This window comes from Hesperophylax consimilis, chromosome 16 (assembly GCF_061612785.1).
Source record: "Hesperophylax consimilis isolate HC1 chromosome 16, BYU_Hcon_1.0, whole genome shotgun sequence".
In the NCBI taxonomy this organism is placed as follows: Eukaryota; Metazoa; Arthropoda; class Insecta; order Trichoptera; family Limnephilidae; genus Hesperophylax; species Hesperophylax consimilis.
The window spans coordinates 33,820,471-33,841,640 of NC_142851.1; the positions used below are offsets into that span (position 1 = coordinate 33,820,471).

At 34.1% G+C, this 21,170-nt stretch overlaps 1 protein-coding gene across 2 annotated transcripts; it reads left to right on the forward strand.

Moving 5' to 3' along the window:
- The first annotated feature begins 15,731 nt into the window (after positions 1-15,731).
- ATPsynCF6 (ATP synthase, coupling factor 6) lies at positions 15,732-20,193 on the forward strand. 2 transcript variants are annotated; one of them, XM_089640763.1, is made up of 3 exons: positions 15,732-15,804; positions 16,281-16,438; positions 19,901-20,193. In XM_089640763.1, the coding sequence occupies exons 2-3, from the start codon at positions 16,281-16,283 to the stop codon at positions 20,070-20,072; spliced, it is 330 nt and encodes a 109-aa protein (XP_089496889.1). In that variant the 5' UTR covers positions 15,732-15,804; the 3' UTR covers positions 20,073-20,193. The 2 variants fall into 2 exon arrangements, with proteins under 2 accessions (XP_089496889.1, XP_089496890.1); XM_089640764.1 differs by lacking the exon at positions 15,732-15,804 and adding an exon at positions 15,917-15,936.
- The last annotated feature ends 977 nt before the right edge of the window (positions 20,194-21,170 follow it).

Here is a 21,170-nt window from a genome sequence, read left to right on the forward strand (position 1 = left end):
ACGTACACATGGTAATATTTTTACATCCTGTTCTACGTAGGTACTTTGTCCATATGGTAATATTTTCACATCCAGTTTTACGTAGGTACTATGTACACATGGTAATATTTTTGTGGTAAACAAATTTAAAAACACCACTTCGATGGCTTGGAGTTAAAATATTCTCCATACAACATAATATTGTGAAAACTGAGTTTCAAGATTTGCGAACTTGAAAATATTCTGTGCTCATAAACACATTGCCTGGAGGATTTACAATATATTTTAATATTTACATCTTTGGGACTCTAGGTTTAAGAGATGCTATATTTGAACCCATAAAAAATATACTACCTTTGGTACATTTTAGTATTTTCTACCGAATTTGGAGTTATTTTAACTTTAAGCCATCGACGTATCTTTTTGAATTATATCTAGAATATTTATTAGATATGAAGTGTTTTCGTATCGTTTACAGAAGTATGACGCCACGTTTCTCATTTTTATGCACAAAAAATACATCTTTACACTTTTTTCTTTCTAGTAAGTTATAAGTAGGAAGTACTTAAGTGAGCAAAAAACGTTAAAGTTCAAGGCGATTAATGTATATAATTAAAGCAAAGACTTGCCGTTTATTTTGCCAATGATGTTATTCAGTCAATTATTACGAATTTGTGTTTAAAATTCCAAAATACACAAAAAGGCAAGTAATATGTTTTTTATATTTCTATTTTTGCTACCCACTGATACCAAAACCTCCTAGATCACAAGGCCGGGACACTGAATTAAATCAGCCTTTTAACTTGTATTGAAACCTTCAAAAATGTATTTTTATTTATTTTTTAATTGAAATTAAATATTTTAAGATGTTTAAATAAAGAAAACTAAATTGAAAAAAAAAAATTAAACTAAATTTTTTGTAAAATCCCATACAAGTTAGAAGGCTGATTTGCTGAGTTTCCCGGCCTTTTGATCTAGGAGGTTTTGCTGATACTGGAGTTCCACTGTAGTATATATCGAAACAATTTTAAACTTATTATTTATATTATTGTAGAAAGCAATCACTTTGTGGATGTCATATGTAATAAAAATAAAACACTTATTTTACGTAAAACCACGAGCTTTAAATTAAGTTATGTTTAAATAAAGTTTTAAGGCGAAGCTTAATGCTAATTCACTGTTTTGATTAAACTTTATAACGAATTGGTGTACATTATGAATACCAAAAAAATATATGCTTTAGACAAAATGAAGGTTTTCCTATCGTTTCGCTTGATGCAAATAAAATTACTCAATAAAAAATATAAAAGTAAACTATTAATTTTTTATTTTTTTTCAATAGAAATATATGAACGCGTAAAGGAAACAGCTTTAAAAAATACACTATCGTAGCTATGATTATCTGTGACAGTTTCACTTGATTCACTTTTTTGTTTTCCTATAAAATTATTTACAAAATAAATAAAAACCAGTTTTGTGCTTGAAATCGAACGATTCTAGAGTCCTTTTTTGTTGTTTGTTTTTGGGGTGTTATGCCGTGTTGCGCTAACTCCTTCTTTAGCCGACGTTTCGGACAGCGTTGCAGTGTCCATCATCAGGGCAGATCCGGTAGATCCGAAGATGTGTAGATGTGTAAAACAGATGTGATAACACCCCAAAAACAAACAACAAAAATGCTTTTGGCCGTGAGAATCTAAAAACTTACCCGATTCTAGAGTCCGTTTGTCAAGCGATTTTAATGTCTATTACCTAAAATATAAGGTATACCAAGAATATACACATTTTTGGCTTGTAGCTTCTTCTTAAGCCATATAATTTATAGTCAATTAGATGTATTTAGTAGCCCAGTATTAGGTCTGTTTCCAATAAACACTAAAAAATTTCCACTTCTAATCACCGAGTCAGTTGATGCTTTGTCGTTTTCGACATCTCTAAATAGTCTAAAGTAAAGTCGCGATACGCGTCTGTCTGTTTGTGCGCTTAGTTCTTCTAAACTACGCAACGGATTTTGATAGGGTTTTCACTATCATTTAGAGATTTTCTGAGGAAGGTTTACATACAAAATACATGGATATTATATTTGTTGAAAATAGAGAAAATTCGATTTTTTGTAATCTAGTCGAAAAATTATATTTTCGTCCATAGCTGAAAAGTTGCAGTATTTTTGTTTTTATAAACGGAAGATTAGTTTTTGTTGCGGTGTTTTCGACGTGAATTTTATGGATATTCGAGCTTGACAAAACCATAAACAAAGAAATATTTAGTATAAACATTACTTCCTTATTCGAGAAAATTGCAAAAAAATAATCCGCGAACAACAAGTTTTTTTTAAAACTATTATCTATAAATACATATAATGTCATCAAATGTGTGTGTGCATGGGTGCCACCAAAAGTTGATATATGTATATACGAGGCTGTTTATAAAGATGTCTATATCGTCACATTCTACGGAATGATACAATCTATACATTCGAGACATTGGCTTATTAAAATAGGCAATATTGTTATTAAATAACTCAACATGAAATGTTTTTTGACTATTTAAATAACGTTCATTCTTTCAATCAAGAAATTCATTCAAATACATGTATTTAAAAAATCCGGATTTCATGTAAAAATTCTCGCGATCACGAACGAAAATATGTTCAGGTATACACTTATATATATAAAATTGAATGTGTCTTTGTTTGTTTCTATACCATTCATACGATTGCGATGAAAATTTCAAAGTTTGTTCTTATTAGTGCCAGGAGTCTTTAGAGAGTAGTTAGAATGGTAGAAAGAGTTGGGGACATCCGAGGAAGACTTAACGCATGATATCTGCACTGGAGTGAGATAAATATGAAGTCGAGATAAAGTAGTTGTTTTAACAGTAAAAATGTGGATTTGTGGAAAAATTAAATTACATGAAGTCAATGGTACAAAAGACACGAATAAAATAATAATTTGTGGTAACATGCGTAATACGTGATGGTAATACGTAATGTAATGGTAATACGTGCGGTAATACGTGATGAACGAAGAGAGAGTTGTGAGGACAATGTATGACTCGGAAGTGAATGGTTGAAGAAGTAGAGGAAGACATGACACGATCAAGTGAAACAAATAGGTACTTATTGTAAAGGGTGGTCCTTCGGATTTAATCTTGAAATTAAACACCGTAAATTATTATTTAAAGTAAAAGATGCATGTTGCATGGCACACCTTGGCCCTTTTGATAGACCTTGCATTTTTGCATAGACCTTGGCCTTTACAAAACCCCAGAGGTAAAATTCGCATGGCGTCAATTCACAAGATCAGGGGCGGACAATTAACTTCACCATTTCTGGAAAGCACACGACCAGGAAAAGGTTGCCTAAAGGTGAAGCTAAATGCAACATCACTATTTTCGATTGATCTTTAAAACGAATTGGTTTACATTATGAATACCAAAAAATATGCTTTAGATAAATTGAAGCTTTTTCTAGCGTTTCTCTTGAGTAGAATTCAAATAAAATAAAAATAAATTACTCAATATAAAATATAAATGTTAAGTACTGAAAAATGTATTTTTTCAATAGAAATGTATGAATGCATAAATAAAACAATTTAAAAAATACAATATTATGCGTAAGATTATCTGTGACAGTTTCCCTTAATTATTATTTTTTTGCTTTCTTATAAAATTGTTTACAAAATAAATAAAAACCACTTTTGCGCTTGAAATTTAGCGTTTCTAGACTCCGTTTGCCAAGCGATTTTAATGCCCACTAATTATATTCGTGACGATATAAGGCATACTAAGAATATACACAATCTTGTCTTGCAAAATCGATGGTTTCTCTTGGTATGTGGCACCATCCTGCAGAAACCACATTTTTCCTAGGTTCATGTCGTACAATTGATCCCGCAACAAGTTAGATATCATGGCACGATATCGTATTCCATTAATAGTTACATTTAATTACTAATTTATTTAGTTAAATTTAAATCTGGCGTACCCGATGGACTATAATGCACCCGGTCAATAGGTAGGTACACAAGAATTCACAACATCAAAACTTTACCCCAAATCATTCATAAGTCCACGAGCAATGCTGGGTACACATCAGCTAGTCTATACGCGAGCAGGCGGTATTAAGGGGAAACTTTCTTTTGAATCACAAACCATGTTACACAAACCTAGCGTAGCCGCTAAACTACTTGAAAACTGGGATGTTTTAATATATAAATGTTCGTTTGTTAAAATTCTTAAATCTCCTCACGTTCTTCACAGATTGCTTTGAAATTTTGACACAACTTTGCATTCGAATACGCATGTGTTTTTATATGTTACCAATATTGTATTGATGTCAACTGTGTCTGTTAGACGTCAAAGCAAAACGCGCTTTTGTTTCTCTATTTGCACGGCTAGACTGAGACACAGCAACGCATGGAGGGGTACAGATAGTTACTAATAAAATTGCTTAGCCATGTTCAAGTTCAGATCACAACATTATTTGAAGATATTTAGATTATCCGTAAAGCAAGCACCCATCTTCCTTGGCGGCAGTAATTATAAATGAAATAAGGTCATAGCAAATATTACGTTAATTACACAAGGTCATTTAATTTAAAGCAATTGAATATGACTGATTTTAACTTACCTACCTATCTAAAGCCTTGAGGCCTTACCAGAAAATGTGGAAATGTTTGCTGTTCATAATGTAGATTGAGATTTTACACATATTTTGGTGTGTTCCCTGTGCTCAAGAGATTTTTATTAATATTTGGTGAAGATCGATATACTTAGGTATATACACAATCGTGGGCGCTGCTACTGTAGATAATGGTGCTACATCTGCAAACAAATTCAATATTTGCAGTAATTTTTGCTATCAATGTTACCTACTGCATCAGTTCTTAAGTGTTGAGAGTGCCCAAAACGCATCGAGCGTGCCTAATTACGGCGGTAATTGAAATCCACAAAAATTTAACTTGCAATCTTTTTTTTTTTTTTTTTTTCTTTTTTTAAAAAGAAAGACAAACATTCCCGGGTTACGAATAACCTGACAATATTTAAAAATCTCCTACTACCACCACAGTAAGCTGAAAATGTTGCTTGAGTTGTGATGGAGGACTTAGCCAGCCGAGGAATTGAACACACTACGCCTGAGTGGGACCCAAGCGCGATGTCAACTAGGCCACAGACCGATCATTCCAAAGATGATCGTCACTAAAAATATAGGAATTATTTGAGGGTAATTTGGTAATTCTTAGATTTGAACACGAGTTCGATAGAATGTAATTAGGTCTCATTTGATCTGGGTTCAAGTCCCAGGTGTGACCGTTTCCTAATTATTTTTGTGTGACCTTGTCCTTTTCATATTAAATTAATAATTATCAATATTCTCTTCTTCATTGATTACCAATTTTTATATAAAACAACAGATTGTAAATGTTCCACGTGTATAACATCTAAACAAAGAAAATGATTTAAGGCGATGCACTACGTCGTGTTATATTTTGAATCCAGACGCCATCAATAACACTCCTTACGTAGATAGCGATAAGGTTTAAATTCCCGCTTAACACCATCCGCTTGTTTTGATTTATGCAAGAAAAAAACATGGCCAAAAAGTGCCTTTTATTTTATTTTGTGGATGTTCAGGCATAGATATTTAATTTTTTTTCGATCATTTAATAAATAACTTAATTTGCCACATTATACAATAAAATCATAACCGAAAATGGGTTCGTAAGTAGGAGATTTTGAACTTTAAAGCAGATTTCATAGGCCTTATACATAATTTTTTTCTGGGCTTATAAAAAGACTTATCTAAAAAATACTCGATTATTTAAAAGGACAAGATGTATTCTACTCGCAGTATTTAATTAAAGCATCTGAAACATTTCTAGACGACCAAATTTTCAAACCAAAAACACATGATTTTTCATTACTACGTATGGCATCGCCTTAAACTAGATGGGTACCTATTTGAAAAAATCTATGTCAAATTATTTATATATTTGTTGAAGGCAATTGGGCCAAGTTCTGAGATAACATTTCGAGGCCAAAGAGGGCCGGATGAAATCGTATAGAAACCAACAACAAATACCTGTTTTTTAGATTTAGATTATAATCTTACATATATATTAAATAATACGGAGCAAATCCGAGCTAGACTACAGGTGGAGTGATTTTTCTTTAGGTAGGTACAGAAATAAGGCAAAGCAACGAAGACGGATGTTACATATGTGTGACATGACAATTGTTTATTTTTACTACGACGTGACTACTGCATTAAAATTAGCAGGTACCTGCTTAATATATAAGTGAATTTGATAATGTTTTAAAAACTTTTTCGTCTATTGCCACCATAGCGGAAGAGCAGATAGTATCTACAGGTGTCTATATGGCTATTAAATTATGTAGTTGTGTGGAGTTGCGTACTTACGTAAGTACCTCCCAACAATGGCCTACCTAAATAAGTTTGCCTTTCTAATATGCATTCAGTAGCCATTAAAAGTTGTATTAGCCTCGGTTTTTTTTTATAACAAAACAAATTGACAAAAAATTACCCTTTGAATAAATCATCTTCGTAGGAACCGACTCCTTTTCCGCCACTTTTAAAAAATTCACATTCTTAGACATTCATCAATTATTTATAAAGACAATTCTCGTAAACACATGGAAAAAGAATTTGATGAAAAAAACACAACAACAACAAAAAATCACATCCTTTACTCACCACACCAAAATGCATAATTCCTACAACGAAAACAGCTTTCGCCTAACGAAAGTTATTCATGTTCATCTCACTGAGTGTCAAGACTGTCAAGTGGTCAAGTTGGTCATGTTCATCTCACTGAGTTTCAAGTGGTCAAGTTGGTCATGTTCATCTCACTGAGTTTCAAGTGGTCAAGTTGGTCATGTTCATCTCACTGAGTGTCAAGTGGTCAAGTTGGTCATGTTCATCTCACTGAGTGTCAAGACTGTCAAGTGGTCAAGTTGGTCATGTTCATCTCACTGAGTTTCAAGTGGTCAAGTTGGTCATGTTCATCTCACTGAGTGTCAAGTGGTCAAGTTGGTCATGTTCATCTCACTGAGTTTCAAGTGGTCAAGTTGGTCATGTTCATCTCACTGAGTTTCAAGTGACCAAGTTGGTCATGTTCATCTCACTGGGTGTCAAGTGGTCAAGTTGGTCAAGTTCGAAAAATGATGATCTTTATACCTCAACTGTTCAGAATTAGTTATTTATAAAAGGAAAGGAACTATTAGAATGGGAACCATTTATTGGATAACCAACACCTCTGCCGTATGTAACCCTAAGCGGTTCGCTACGTTTTTGGTGCCCGGGTTCATCGGATGAGGTGTGTTCAGGATGCGTCTGCCCACCAACTGCGTGGAGTGCCAGATCGGGAGAGGCTGGTTTGGGGAGACCCTTTGACCTCTCCAACTGGTCTCACGACCCTCCACCTTGCGCTGTGGTGGGAGGGATATGTTCGTATGGCCGTCACTCCTGGACACACTGATCCCTAGATTCCTACCCAACCCTCATACCTGTTACCTTCCCAGAACTTCCTCTCCTTTCTTATTTAAAAAAGTACCCCCACACAGCATCCCCATGGATGACATAGGTCCTGAGGGAAATAATCTTCCTCAGCGTGTGGGATAAAAGAATTCAATTTGCTATATTTAGAATTTATTTACTACCTAATTTAAACTCTAAAAAATCTTTTTTGAAGCTATATTTGCGTACTTTCAACAAGTTTCAGCGCCCTTGAGGTATTTTAGCACATAAACGGCGCTATACAAATCTTCCAAATATAATTATTAAGTAAATTTATTTATGTATTTTCATTTAGGGAATGCAACGGTAGTAAGGTTATTTATATATATGCAGTTTGTTTGACCGAGAGACCAATTATATCTCCTCATTATACCAGTACATTGTATTGAACAAACCTTATCTTGAGATTTAAATGTTATAATGTTGTTGTGTTTTTTGAATGAGAGTGGGATTTTGTTTTAGAGTAAGTACTATAGTATAAGAAGCTTTTTGGCCCAAATGTTGTATTTTTAGTTGCTTGTTGGATACGTCTTTGACCATGAGATCTAGCGTTTTTATTATGCGTGTTAGTTGTTGTTTTGTATTTAGGAAAGTTACCTACCTAAGTATGTATAATCACCGGAGACCTTTAGATCTTCTGTCTAATGCTCTCCCAACTAAGCTCAGATATATCTAATGTTTGCCTACATTCTACGTTAATTGAGCCCGCGGCTATGTTCCAAGGGCCGACCTTGCAATCGCTCGTGGGCCTAATTCATCTTATGTTATTTGTGCGAGGCGCCACCGCATCTATCTACTTTTTACCGAACGGTCCATTATTACTCTGCCTCAGGTTTATAAAAAAATGCAGTATCTACCAAAATAGCGGTAAGTATTTATTACATTTGATACGTAAGCGCAGGGACACCCCCGCACTACGGACAAGTAAAGTGTAGCCTCAGAGCGCCACATGCAAGGGGCGGCTAAATATTAATGTATAAAAAACATTTAAATCCACTCGAGCGATGGATGTTCGGTTTTCTATTTAGCCGTTCGATATATGAACTGCTTACTGTAGTTTGAATCCCGTTAATCCACTTTGATTTCACCGTTTATAAAATATTTTTAGGTTAGGTATATAAATTTGGCACATTATGGTCAGCGATCGGTCAAGACAAACTTTTTGCACACTTACCGTAATATGCCAAAAATCGTTCCAGTCAATTTAGTGCTATATGAGTCCTAAAATAGTAAAAGAGTTTTTGGGTACCTATTATTTTTGAGAGGGAAAAAGCCATACAAACAAATTAATGTTTGAAGAGCTATCAACAATCTCCGGATCTGCCACACAACAATGCCAGATCTGTCAGAGAAAATACTAACGTCAGTGGTAAGTAACTCCGCCTATCTGTCGATAACTCCGGTTCATAATAAGTGTAATTTTCAAAATTAGAACTGATTTGGGGAACAATTCAGACAAGCCAAAAAGGTGTCTTCTTCTATGTGGGGAATTTTCCTAAGAACTATTTCAGGATTGAGAGAAAATTTCCGGGTGATTAGAGCCTAATGATTCTCAGGTGATCAAGGGTCCTCGGAAATTTACTATTTGGCAGTAGGTAATCCCCTATTTACCAAGCGATTTTTAAGAGTCGATTGAGTCGAATCTTTATTGAAGAAAAATAAGTATTGCTAATTTTTAAGAATCTCTTCAAATTATTGGTTAAAACCGGGATTGCAGACTGTTTCCTGATAAACTTTTAGTAAATTACTAATAATTCTGAACACGTCTTCATGCACTTGCATTTGCCTTGATAATATATAATGACGAAATGCGATCACGCTTTTAAAGGGATTACATATAATTTGGAGAGATTCTTAATAAATTAGCATTACATATTTTTCTCCGTGTGTGTGCATTCAGGTACAAAATTGTGTTCATTTGAACCTTTAATGGAAATTCCTTACCTTAGACACAGCCTTCTTATAAAATATTTTATAAATACTTTCAGCTTTTCAAATCATACAATAAAATTATAATATCCCGTGATTTTTCACCTTGATGTAAATTATGTGCTTAACAACTTAGTGGAATTTACTGTCAATAGAATTTAGGGCGTCATTTTGTGGTTTATCCTGAGACGGCTCTGATACACCGTGGTACGCATTCTGACGCCGCACAGTGGCCAATTTTGATGATTTGGCGCGACATCGCTCTCGGCGTTCGACCATTTGGCATCATTGATGTTTTTTTTAAAGAATTAATAAGAAATACCACTTAGTTTTTCTTAATTCTTATTATTTGAAATGTTGATAATGATTTAATGCTTTTTAAAAAGTAGCGTGTAACTTGGGCGCTAAGTTTGTATTTTGTAGATTATAATTCTTTGAGAAAACAGATAGTAAAAATACAGTGAACAATTGTGTACATTATATTTCTTTAAAAAAACAAATAATAATATTTTTAAATAATTATTTTATAGATTATAATTCTTTATAAAACAGATTATAAAAATACAGAGAAAACTAAATAATTTTATGGATTATAATTTTTTGAAAAAACAGATTAAATATTTATTACATAAGCAATAATATCCTATTAAAATTAGCGTGAAGACTCGTGAAGATTTTTATTCCTACTCCATTAACTTTGTTAACCTTGGTTAACTTTGAACCAACGCAACAGTTATTATTTGTGAAAAAAATATATTTTTCAGTTATTTAAATAAAGTACGTATCTTAAAAAATATCTCAAGTGATTTTTAAAAATATTTTTTTTGTAAAATAAGTACACAAACAACCTGATTTCGCACGCCTTCAAACTCGCCTAAATACAGCAGCATAGTTGCGCGCCCGAACATCTCAGTTCTGTGCGTAATTACCGAGTAAGTAAGCTTCGGATGTTATTTTCAATGGTTTTTTTAATGTCAGTGATTAATTGAGAACACATTGGTAAAAAAAAAAATCATTTCGGGAACATGCCGATCTGGGGTCAATGTCGCGCCAGCGCTCAAATTTAAGCCACTGTGCGCCGCTACGTTGTTGCGACTGTATTTTTTTGATTGATTGTCTGTGTCTGGGCTACACTATTCAAGGTTTCCATTATTTATGGTCATAAATACTCATCTATCATTGGAATGTCAGTCAGATACAGATTACTGACCCATTGAGGAGTTTATAGCCCTAGTTTCATCTTAAAGTGGTATATTCTCATTAGTCGTGTTTGGTGACCAGATCTAGAGAGCTACTACTTCCAAACATTTCCTGTGTCCTATTCCCCTTTACATTTCCTACAGCCGCACAACATACCCCTCAAATAGAGATGACATAGTCCCACTGGTTGGCAGCAATTGGGACTCTTTGCATAAAACAATAGTTTTTCTTGATATGAGTTCGTAAAATAATCAAAACTTGAAACTCAAAAGCCATACTTTAGTTCAGAACCATTGCCAAAGAACCGGTTCACGCGACCGCCAAATCGGCCCTGGGTTCAAGTTCCAAATGCGCAGGAATTTTTTAAATTTTTCTGTTTAAAATTTTCGGTTAAAAATCGCTAATAATTCAAAAAAATATTTATTGCATAAAAATACAGAGTACAAAGGGTATAGCTTATAGGTTACATCCTATTTCTTCCACCTAACTCAACAAACACACATTATATTACATAACCCAACAATTACATGTTAACAAATGTATGTAAATAAAAAAATAAATTAAAAAAAACAGAGGTATTTAATTTATGTAAGGTATTCATTTAAGGTGTAGTGACATTTGTTTAAAAGAAATGTTTTTAGTGATGATTTAAATTTAAGTATGTCGGTTATTTGTTTGATGCTACGTTTAAGGTTGTTATATACTTTAATGGCCATGTAGTGTGGTCCTTTTTGAAATATAATTTGGTTTGCTTTTGGGATTAACAAGTTTTCTGTGAACCTTGAAGCGTGTTTATGTGTTGAGTTTTTTTGTGGTAACTTTTCTGGAGATGATCTAACTAACAGGCATAACTCCATTATATATATGTCCGTCACTGTCAGAAGTCTGAGGTTTTTAAAAATTGGTCTACATGAATCCCGGTGATCAGAGTTTATAATTTTTTTTTTAATATTATCAGCAACAATTAAAAAATATTAATTTGCTATTGTACATCGTTGGCTTAATTTATCTTACTGTAGTAATTATCTGCCCGGCTTCCTCGTACTGCATTGCAACAATGTAGCCTTATATTACCCATTCAAATTTAAATTGTTCAAATTGCAATCTGATTGTATGTTTTTTTTTCATCAAATCTTTTACATTACCTACAGCTTTGTTGCAGCAAGGTTGAGTGAACAGAAAAACAATCCAATTACGTAACAACAATTATTTATAGGCCAGAGGAAGATGATGATTTTCACACAATTCTAGATCTCCGGATTAGACAGTTAAAATTCTAAATGCAGACGATGAATCAAATTTATAGAAGGGGATCATAGTAGACAGGTTAAATAACAATAATCAATATATATTATAAAAGTAAGTGTACAATGTACGTGCCTCTAAAACTCAGAAACGAGTCCCGGTACGATCAAGGGAGTTATATGGTGTGGTAGCCCTCTATCCACCATCCACGAAGAAGGTTTTTGGTTTTACCTGAAGGACTTGCTTTTGAAGATACGAGTATAAGGGCTGGAAGTTTAGCCCTCTAGAAATTACTAGAACAGTCCAGAACATTCGAGAGTATTCGAAAGCATTCTACAACATTCCAGAACATACCGGAACATTCTGGAATGTTTATTTGTAGATAATAAACCCATCCTTACTTTTATTTGTTGCCATTTAATCCCACGGTAACAACCTAGCTATTCAGATCTCTCAGAAGCTGGGCGTACTGTACAGGGCCCGCAGATACTTTAATAGTACACAACTGCTGACCCTGTACAAATCGCAAGTGCGCCCTACTGTCGAATTTGGCAGCCATCTCTGGTCCGGAGCCCCAAAATACCTGAAAAAAACGCTTGACTCTGTGCAGAAACGGGCGGTCCGTTTGATAGATTCCCCAATCTTAACAGACGGACTGCAATCTTTAGAGCACAGGCGTCAGGTAGGTATGCTATCCTTGTTCTATCGGTATTACAATGGAAGATGCTCTGAGGAACTAGCGTCATTGATCCCTTCGGCACCGGTGCATAGTCGGGATACACGCCAAACGCGCGCCCAACATTTGTACACGGTTGACATTTGTCACATGAGAACGGGTCGCTTCTACGATTCGTTCTTAAGTTCAACAGCTCGGCTGTTGAACGAATTATGGTCTTGGCGATACTGAGAGTATCTTCCACTCTAGAACGTACCGCATACCACATATTATTTTAAATGATTAAATTATGAAATAACACATATCAAACAAATAAAATTTTCTTGCGCACGACGGAATTTGAGCCCGCAACCTCCGGATTGCGAGTCGAGAGCCTTACCTCTCGACCACGAACTGCTCCAATTGCGCCTGCAGGGCCCGCATTCAAGTTTTTGACCTGAATTGAACAGTACCTACCTCTTTGTACCAAATAATTCTCACCTCAATGACACAGAACCAACCAAAAATAAACATTTGGCCTTAAGTTCAATGATTAAAAACATGCTGGTATGCAGATATTATCTAGTAGCGAGTATTTTTTCCTTTAATTTGTTTTAAAATTGCATTTGCTGTTGAAAAGAAATATTGCACGAGGAACAAAGTAGAAATCCATGGCATTATTAAAATTTGCAACAACTTGCGTCTTACTGGGCAAACACGAAAATAATTAAATAGAATAAAAGACGAAAGGTCATCGCAACTAACAAAAAATAGCAACAACATTATGTACAGTAGTCTAAAATCACGGTCAATGTACGTACTATCATCCATCCACTGAATAGATAAAACAAACTAGAAATGCCTTATGTGTATATTTGAATGGAAATCGATAACGCCACTGATTTCACTGAATATCAGTAACCAGCTGAAACCCATCGTTGCCCGGGCTTTACACCGAGTTTTTTTTAATCAGATTTAGAGATTTCTCTTGTTTTCAAGGTCAGCCCGCAACAGACCCTCTGATTTATAAAATCGCATTATAAAGAAGAATTAATGAATTTATATAATTTGACGGCCTCCGTGGTCGAGGTCGCGGGTTCAAATCCCGGCATGCGCAAGTAAATTTAATTTGTGTTATTCCACAATTTACTCATATAAATAATATCTAGTTTATTTGCAGCACGTTCGAAAGTGCAAGATACTCACATTATCGCCGTGGTGTGAAACCATCACTCAGAATTGAAACGTTACTTGAAATGGCTTTAGTCATGTTCGGTGACCAGATCTGAACAGCCAGTTACATCCCCATCTTTCTCTTCCCTGTATACATCCCATCCCCACTACCTTCAGCATCACAACCTACATTTTCATTACAACATAACATAGTCCCAACTGATGCCAACCGTCTGCAGACAGTGAGACTATGGTAACCCCAATTGAGGTAACTGTCCAGTATGAAAATGGCCATGAAAACGGAAACAGCTGTAACACTAACAAAAACCAAAAAATACTTGCAGAACTTAATAATAATATCTTAAATTTAATTTTCATTCAATTAAAAAAAAATGGAGTTCTACGAAATAAACACAAAAACGATAAATAGGTAGGTACTTATTACGAATTTAAGAAAAGAATGCTCAGAATTTTTTATCGCGAAACACGCCCACTTCGCAATTCTTATTCTTCTCTATTCTGTGTATCCATCACTGATGCAATATTGCAAAAAGAGCCAGCTGATATTTGCGTAGCACGATCCATGATATATGAATGTAAACGAATCAGGTCGAGGTACTTCATCTACAGCATTCAACATTCATTCACCCGGGATGCGAATTACAAGGATTGCAATCTCTTTACTTTTCCTCTGTTAAATTGTTTTGGTTTCTAAATTATTATATCGTCATAACGGTTTTAATCCTTTCTGATATGCTATGTCACGTACATCACGAATTTTCATGGGCACAATAACTGGCGGGACTAAGTATTTTATTTCTTATTTAAAAAAATAATATATACTTACGGAATTGGTATGAACCTATGGAGAAAAATGTGTATTGCAAATTTATTAGGAATCTCTTCAAATTATTGGTAATTCTGTTGAATTAACAGGTTTCCTGATAAACTTTTAGTAAAGGTTCAAGATATAATACTTTCAAATAAGGTACCATATTAACCTACCTACTACCACCATTAAAGTAAAGTACAACTAAAATGATAACATGGTTTGAGATTTTAACCGCCAAAAGTATTATTTTAGGGTTATTACGCCGCATTTCGCTTCTTCCTTGTTTAGCCAACATTTCGAACAGCATTACAGTGTCCATCTTCAAAAAAATGTGTAGACTGTGGTGATGTGTATGTTGTATGCCTATATTTCAGTATGATAATAAGCGAACATAGTGTGGTTTTCGGCGTTTAGTTTTGGTGTGACCGTAAAGTATCGTATAACCAGAACTCTTTTTATGTACGTACGAGGTCTCTACACGACTAATAACGCTATCTGAAAGGTTGAACGCGCAACACGGCATAATAACTCAATTACATAAATACACACTTCACCACAATCTAAACATTTGCCCTGATGATGGACGCTGCAACGCTGTCCGAAACTTTGAATGAAGAAGGAGGAAGGGCAATAGCATAACGACCCAAAAATTGATGACGATAACAACTAAAATATTTGTCAAGCATAATAATCGTATTTTTAATTATTGTGAATTCTACATGCCTTAGTGAGGAAATAAAAGTTTTTATTCCAGATCCTTTCCGCGAGGTTTGTATTATTTGGAGATACTGAGGGGAGAGTCTTTTTAAAGGAAGGAGTAATCCCAGATTTTAGAAACACCCATGTTGTACAAGGTAAGTAAAACAAAAGCCGAAAAATCAATCCGAATCAACATTGCTGAACGTAATAATGAAAATGTCAAACATGTAGGTATTATATAAATTTATAAGCAAATTCAGTAAAATAAACAGTAGAATAAACACGACATTGACGCCTGCGCAAATATTGCAAGTCATCAGTTAATATCAAATCAGGGAATCTATAAAACAGTTTACTTGTTAAAATAATGTTAGCAATAAAATGCGAGGCAAGCATTGTGAAACCATAGTGTTGTTTTATCAATCGCTATTTATTTTGAATATGATATTTGACGGTAGGTACTGAAAAATATTATTGTCTATGAAAATGTGACATACTATTTTCATTCTGTTGGCACCTCCAGATTGTCTTTAGGCCATTTGTCGAGAAATTTCAAAGGTGAGGTTAAGATGTCAAAATATATTTTTTTCATCGAATAATCAATATTAACTCGTATTTAAATCAACTATTTTTAAAGAAATCTGTCAAGGTGTTATCAAAGAATCTTTTTGAAGCCTTAACTGTCAGATTGTAAGAGAAATAATGTCGTACCGAATATTATGTAATGTCTCAAAAGACTATGATAAATACGACAAAACGTTAAATTGTGCTTGGATTTCAGGCCTGAATAGCGTTATTAGTAGTTTGTTCGCCTTTTTTAGCCTCGAAGATATTATAATATTAATTTTATATGTGAAGAAAAATATATCTCAAAAACTGATAAACATGACAAATGGATGAATTGTGCAAAGATTCAGGTCTAAATAGCGTGATCAATCTCTAGTTCGTCTTATTTTAATTGAAAAGTAATTTTAATAGTTTTGAAATGTATGGATAAAATAATAATAATTATTTTCGGTTTTAATGTTTTATAGATGATGTCCACACGCCTTTTCTCTGGAATCAGGACGGTGCGAGGAGTCACAGTGTGCTCCCGAAATATCGGAGTTATGGCCCCTGCTCTCCAGAAGTCCACCGACCCTATCCAACAGCTGTTCGTCAACAAAATCAGAGAATACAAGAGCAAGTCAATGTGAGTATTACACTTATAGCGGAAAAAAAAAATTATATCAAATATATACAGTCAAACTTGGTTATAACGAGCACGAGGGGACCAACTAAATTTGCTCCTTATAGCCATTAATCGATATATCCAAAACAAGTTTTTTAATAGTCGTATGTACCTATCTACCCATAGCTACTATCAATATATTCGCAAAAATACAGTATATTACTGATTAGAAAAGCACTTTTACTTCTCAAATTTATTATCAATGATTGTTTTAAAGATTTTGCTTTCATACTTCCTGATTTCCTCTTCAAAACAATCTCTCATCACTACCTTGTGCTTATTGTACCTACCACTTGTAAAATCGCAATCGTCATGTATAATTGTCATAATAACTAGCTTACTGGATTGTTTTGGTTTTCAGCTGTGAAATTTTACTTGTCATAAACTAGTAATACACAACTCGCGGCCCGCATGTCGATTTCATACGGCACACTTAATAGAGAAAAATCTAAATGTTTGGGGTAATTCTTGAAACCTGGCTGAGAACATTTTTTTATAGGGTTTTGGTTAATTTACGCTGCATTTCCTAAATGGAAACCAAAATCGAAGAATTGGTTGCATAACAAAAATTTTACAAAATCAACCGAAACCTTAACTCTTGAATAACGTTGTGAACCTCTTCCCCTTCAAAGAAAACAACAAATAATCCGCTCGCAGGTCGCGGCCTGTTTGAAAAATAGGCAAAGCGGCCCCTCTGCTGAAAAAGTTGTACATCACTATCATAAATTTACCCCGTGCAGGGAAGTAGGTACTCGTAACTAGGTACCTTCATAAACATAATTATTGGTTTTTATAACCAAATATATATACATGTTAGAAATGTGAATATCCGCAAAGAATGCAAGGCTGATGTAAGCGTAATGAGTTTGATTAAATGTTGAGTGCTATACAGAGCTACAGCGGTGCAAGACTTACTCACGAAAATTGCAATGCAACGCTAAGGCGCTGTGTGCTTAACCCTTAAATGCATACTGTTGCAAAACTGCAACATACCGTTCAAACCACCTTTAACTCTTTGGTGTATACTTAATGCATGCCGTTTTAGAATTATCAAGTTCACGGTAATATATTTTATCGAGTGGCATCACCTTTTTTTTCTTTCGCGAATGTCAAATGTCACTTTTTCTTTAACAAAGTGAAGATTCTCGAAAATTGGTTGGAGGTTAGAATTACAGTTTTGTTTTGCTGTTATTATTTTGATTTTCTTAGGTAAGTAGATACAATAATACAATACTTATATGTAATAACTCGTATTTTTCCCGTACACTTATTTGTTTTGAGAAATTTTTTTAGGTTTTTTATTTTTTTTTCATACGTAAATTGTTCATATTAATTTTTATTAAATACACGGTGTTGTAAACCTGCAACAATTTTTTTTGAATCAAATATCATTAAAAAATTACAAAAAAATAAAATTCTTTATATTTCCTTGCATATGCATGTAAATATCTACAAAATATTTTTTTTTCCAGAAAAATTAATAAATCCTGCATTTAAGGGAAAGTGCGTTTGTCTATCCTCGGAAGAGTGTTACATTTATGTGTGGTGTATTGCGGTTGATAACTGTGTTTATTATTTATCCTGTTAAAATAAATACACCCTAAAGTGAATAGATATTTTTCTCCGTGTCGAATGTCAGTTCTATTGCGGATGATGTACCAAATGACAGCGACAAAACTTTTTTTAAATATTTTTTTGTAAAAATGAACAAAAATTTTTTACTAAGATTATTCCTCCAACAAAAGTTTTTACAAAAACATCTGACGATTATTTTGAAATTCCTGGACCTAGAAGCTAAAAAACCAACCAGAAAACTAGAAAACCAACAGCCTATTTCAATTTATTTTTCACCTCATTACTTCTTGAAAATATTGCCAAAGAAACCAATCCTGATGCTGCACAATTTTTGAACATAGGAATTTGAAATCGAATGCACCGGCAAAAAAGTTACTGGAAATCTTACTGGAAATGGGGATAACAAGACGAGCTACCATTTTTCTTATTGGAAAAGGGATTACGATGAGATAAGGCGATCCAACCTTATATGCGCTCACTGTAAAAAGGGACTACATGCCTTTTGCGCGGGTAAACACATTTGTGAAGCGACATAATTATATATTTTTGTAGTTGTAAATGTGTAGTTATTTATTAGAAGCATAACATATCATTCTTAATAATGTATATCTATATGGGAAGTGTGGGATTGCACTAACCTCCCCACATTCTGGAATAAAATTAATTATTATTATAAAGTTTAATTGCAAAAAGAATCATTGAAATTTTGTTGATATTTGTCCAAGTTATTGCATTTTTATTTATTATTACTTTTGGTTATCTAAAAACTGTAGTAATTTATACACATACTTGCAAAATAAGCATAGCACCAATACAGTTAAGAAAGAGACGCTCAGATGATTTGGGCATGTAGAGCGAATGAACGAAGAAAACAGTGTAAGGAGACCATATGACGCAAATGTGAATGGTGGAAGAAGCCTGGGACGCCCGAGGAAGACATGGCACGATCAAGTGAATCAAATACTTGAGTCGGGCTATGTCAAAAATCAGAATAATAGAAGAGTATCTATTGTTAATGAGGCAAGAAGTGTTTCCCATGTTAGTTAGTTAGTTCATTTTGTTTTTTAATATAAAATTTTTATAAAATAAATACAAAAACAAAAAGTTGTGCCATTTTTACTTCATCGGTAAATTCAGCACAAAATTTAATTCAGTTTCATTCAAAAAAGTCACGGACGGCCACTGATTAACTCAATTACTTTATAAAAATACACAATACATACAAGAAAGATTTGTGCCCAATTTGCACTTTTGTCGGATATCAATTTTTTTTTAAAGTTGCGAAATATCGTTGTACAACGGTTTAACGTGGAACGCCAACACGTAAGAATATAAATATGTATTACATTCATATGAAAATAGTAGTATGCGTGCATTCACAACACCCGGGGAGATTGCCTGATTGATAAAAATGGCTTGGTTAATACAAGCTCCTATTAAAACATTTTCCTCCCATTTTATCGGTTCAAATGTTTCAAACCAAAGGCCAACAGTTAACTGTTGGGAAGTAAGAGCTTCACAGATGCACTCATAGAGGGCAGTGCATAGAGCTTGCTTGGAAGTCCGCAAGATGGCAGCTAGTAGCCAGTAGTCGCCAGGGCCAGTGAGAAGGCTCCCAGACAAACTCACTGTTTCAGATCCCAATTAGCCAGCTTCTAGTTAGGTCGACTATCGAGTCACCATTGGAATACGCAAAGTATTAATAAATCCCTGATTTATCACAAAGAACCTATTATTTATAATCTCCTTCCACGACGAGTTGGAAAACTCTTTGTGGGAACAAAACCAACACTTTCATAATAATATTAAACCTACAAATCATTAATTATCCTTTTCTTCTTCTTTCAGCGGAGGAAAATTGGTGGACTCCACCCCCGAAATCGAGCGCGAGTTGAAGGGCGAACTTGACAAGCTGGCCAAGGTGTACGGCGCCGAGAAGGGCGTGGACATGACCTCCTTCCCTTCCATCAAGTACGCTGACGCCGTGGTCGACCCCATCGACGGACCCGTGGCCAAGTAAACCCACCGCCCCCCATCATGCCAGAGTATACCGTTGGAATCTAGAGCCGGTGTAGACACTGAATGTAATTATGCAATGTTTTAGTTTCTACATCTTAATAAAGTTTGTTTAAGTTATAAAACTGTGTTTTTTTTTAAAGATAGTGTTGAATTTATACCAAATGGCTGGTAATATGGAATGCTAGTGTGCTGGCGGTCATGCTAGCTTTCGTAGCTTTTTTCCCAAAAGTTTATTAATAATTTAAATTGTCTTTTTGCTCCTAGAGACTGTCTGGACGTAGATTTACAAGTAATAAACAGAGGATTGTGCTATAAATATATAAAAATCGATAAAAAATTCTCATACTTGCAATAAACATTTATTTCCATCAGACTATAATATGATGCTTTGGAATCTGTTATAATTGTAAGTCTAATTTGAGCAATATAATTTTTTTTTATTTGGTACAAAATTTTTTTTTTGTTTCAAAGTTTTCTCACTGGGTGGCTTGCCCGTGCTGAGCATATTTTAATAGCAATCTTCTCTGTAAATTTTAAATAGTATAAAATTAAGTCGCTGTACACGTCTGTTTGTTTGGGTCCTTAGTTCTCATAAATTTTGATAGAGTATTCACTATCATTTAGAGAATTTCTTCCGGAAGGTTTATGTATATAATACATAATAATAATAATATTTGGCTAATTTATATACCGCAGTTTTCGTTAGAAATCACCTCAAGGGCGCTGTACAAATATATTTCTTAAATAGTTAACACTAGAACTACTGACTAGTGACTTACGTCTAAGACTTATGCATTTTAAATTTATAGAAAGTAGAGAAAAGTCGCTGTTCTGTAATCAAGTTATTGAAAAGATATTTTCGAACACTTGCCTTACTAATTCTGGCTAAACCTTATGAGATACATCAAAATAATGGACTACGGAATTGAATATCTTAAAAAATAATCTATCTTTCTACAGAAAAGTCCGCAATGGTATATCACCTAAGAATAACCAGTCAGCTAGAAATATATAAAAATTCAGCCTACGTATGTTTGTGGTCGCAAAACTCAAATAGTAGTTGACCAATATCGTTAAAAATTTCAAAGTTTGTTCTTAT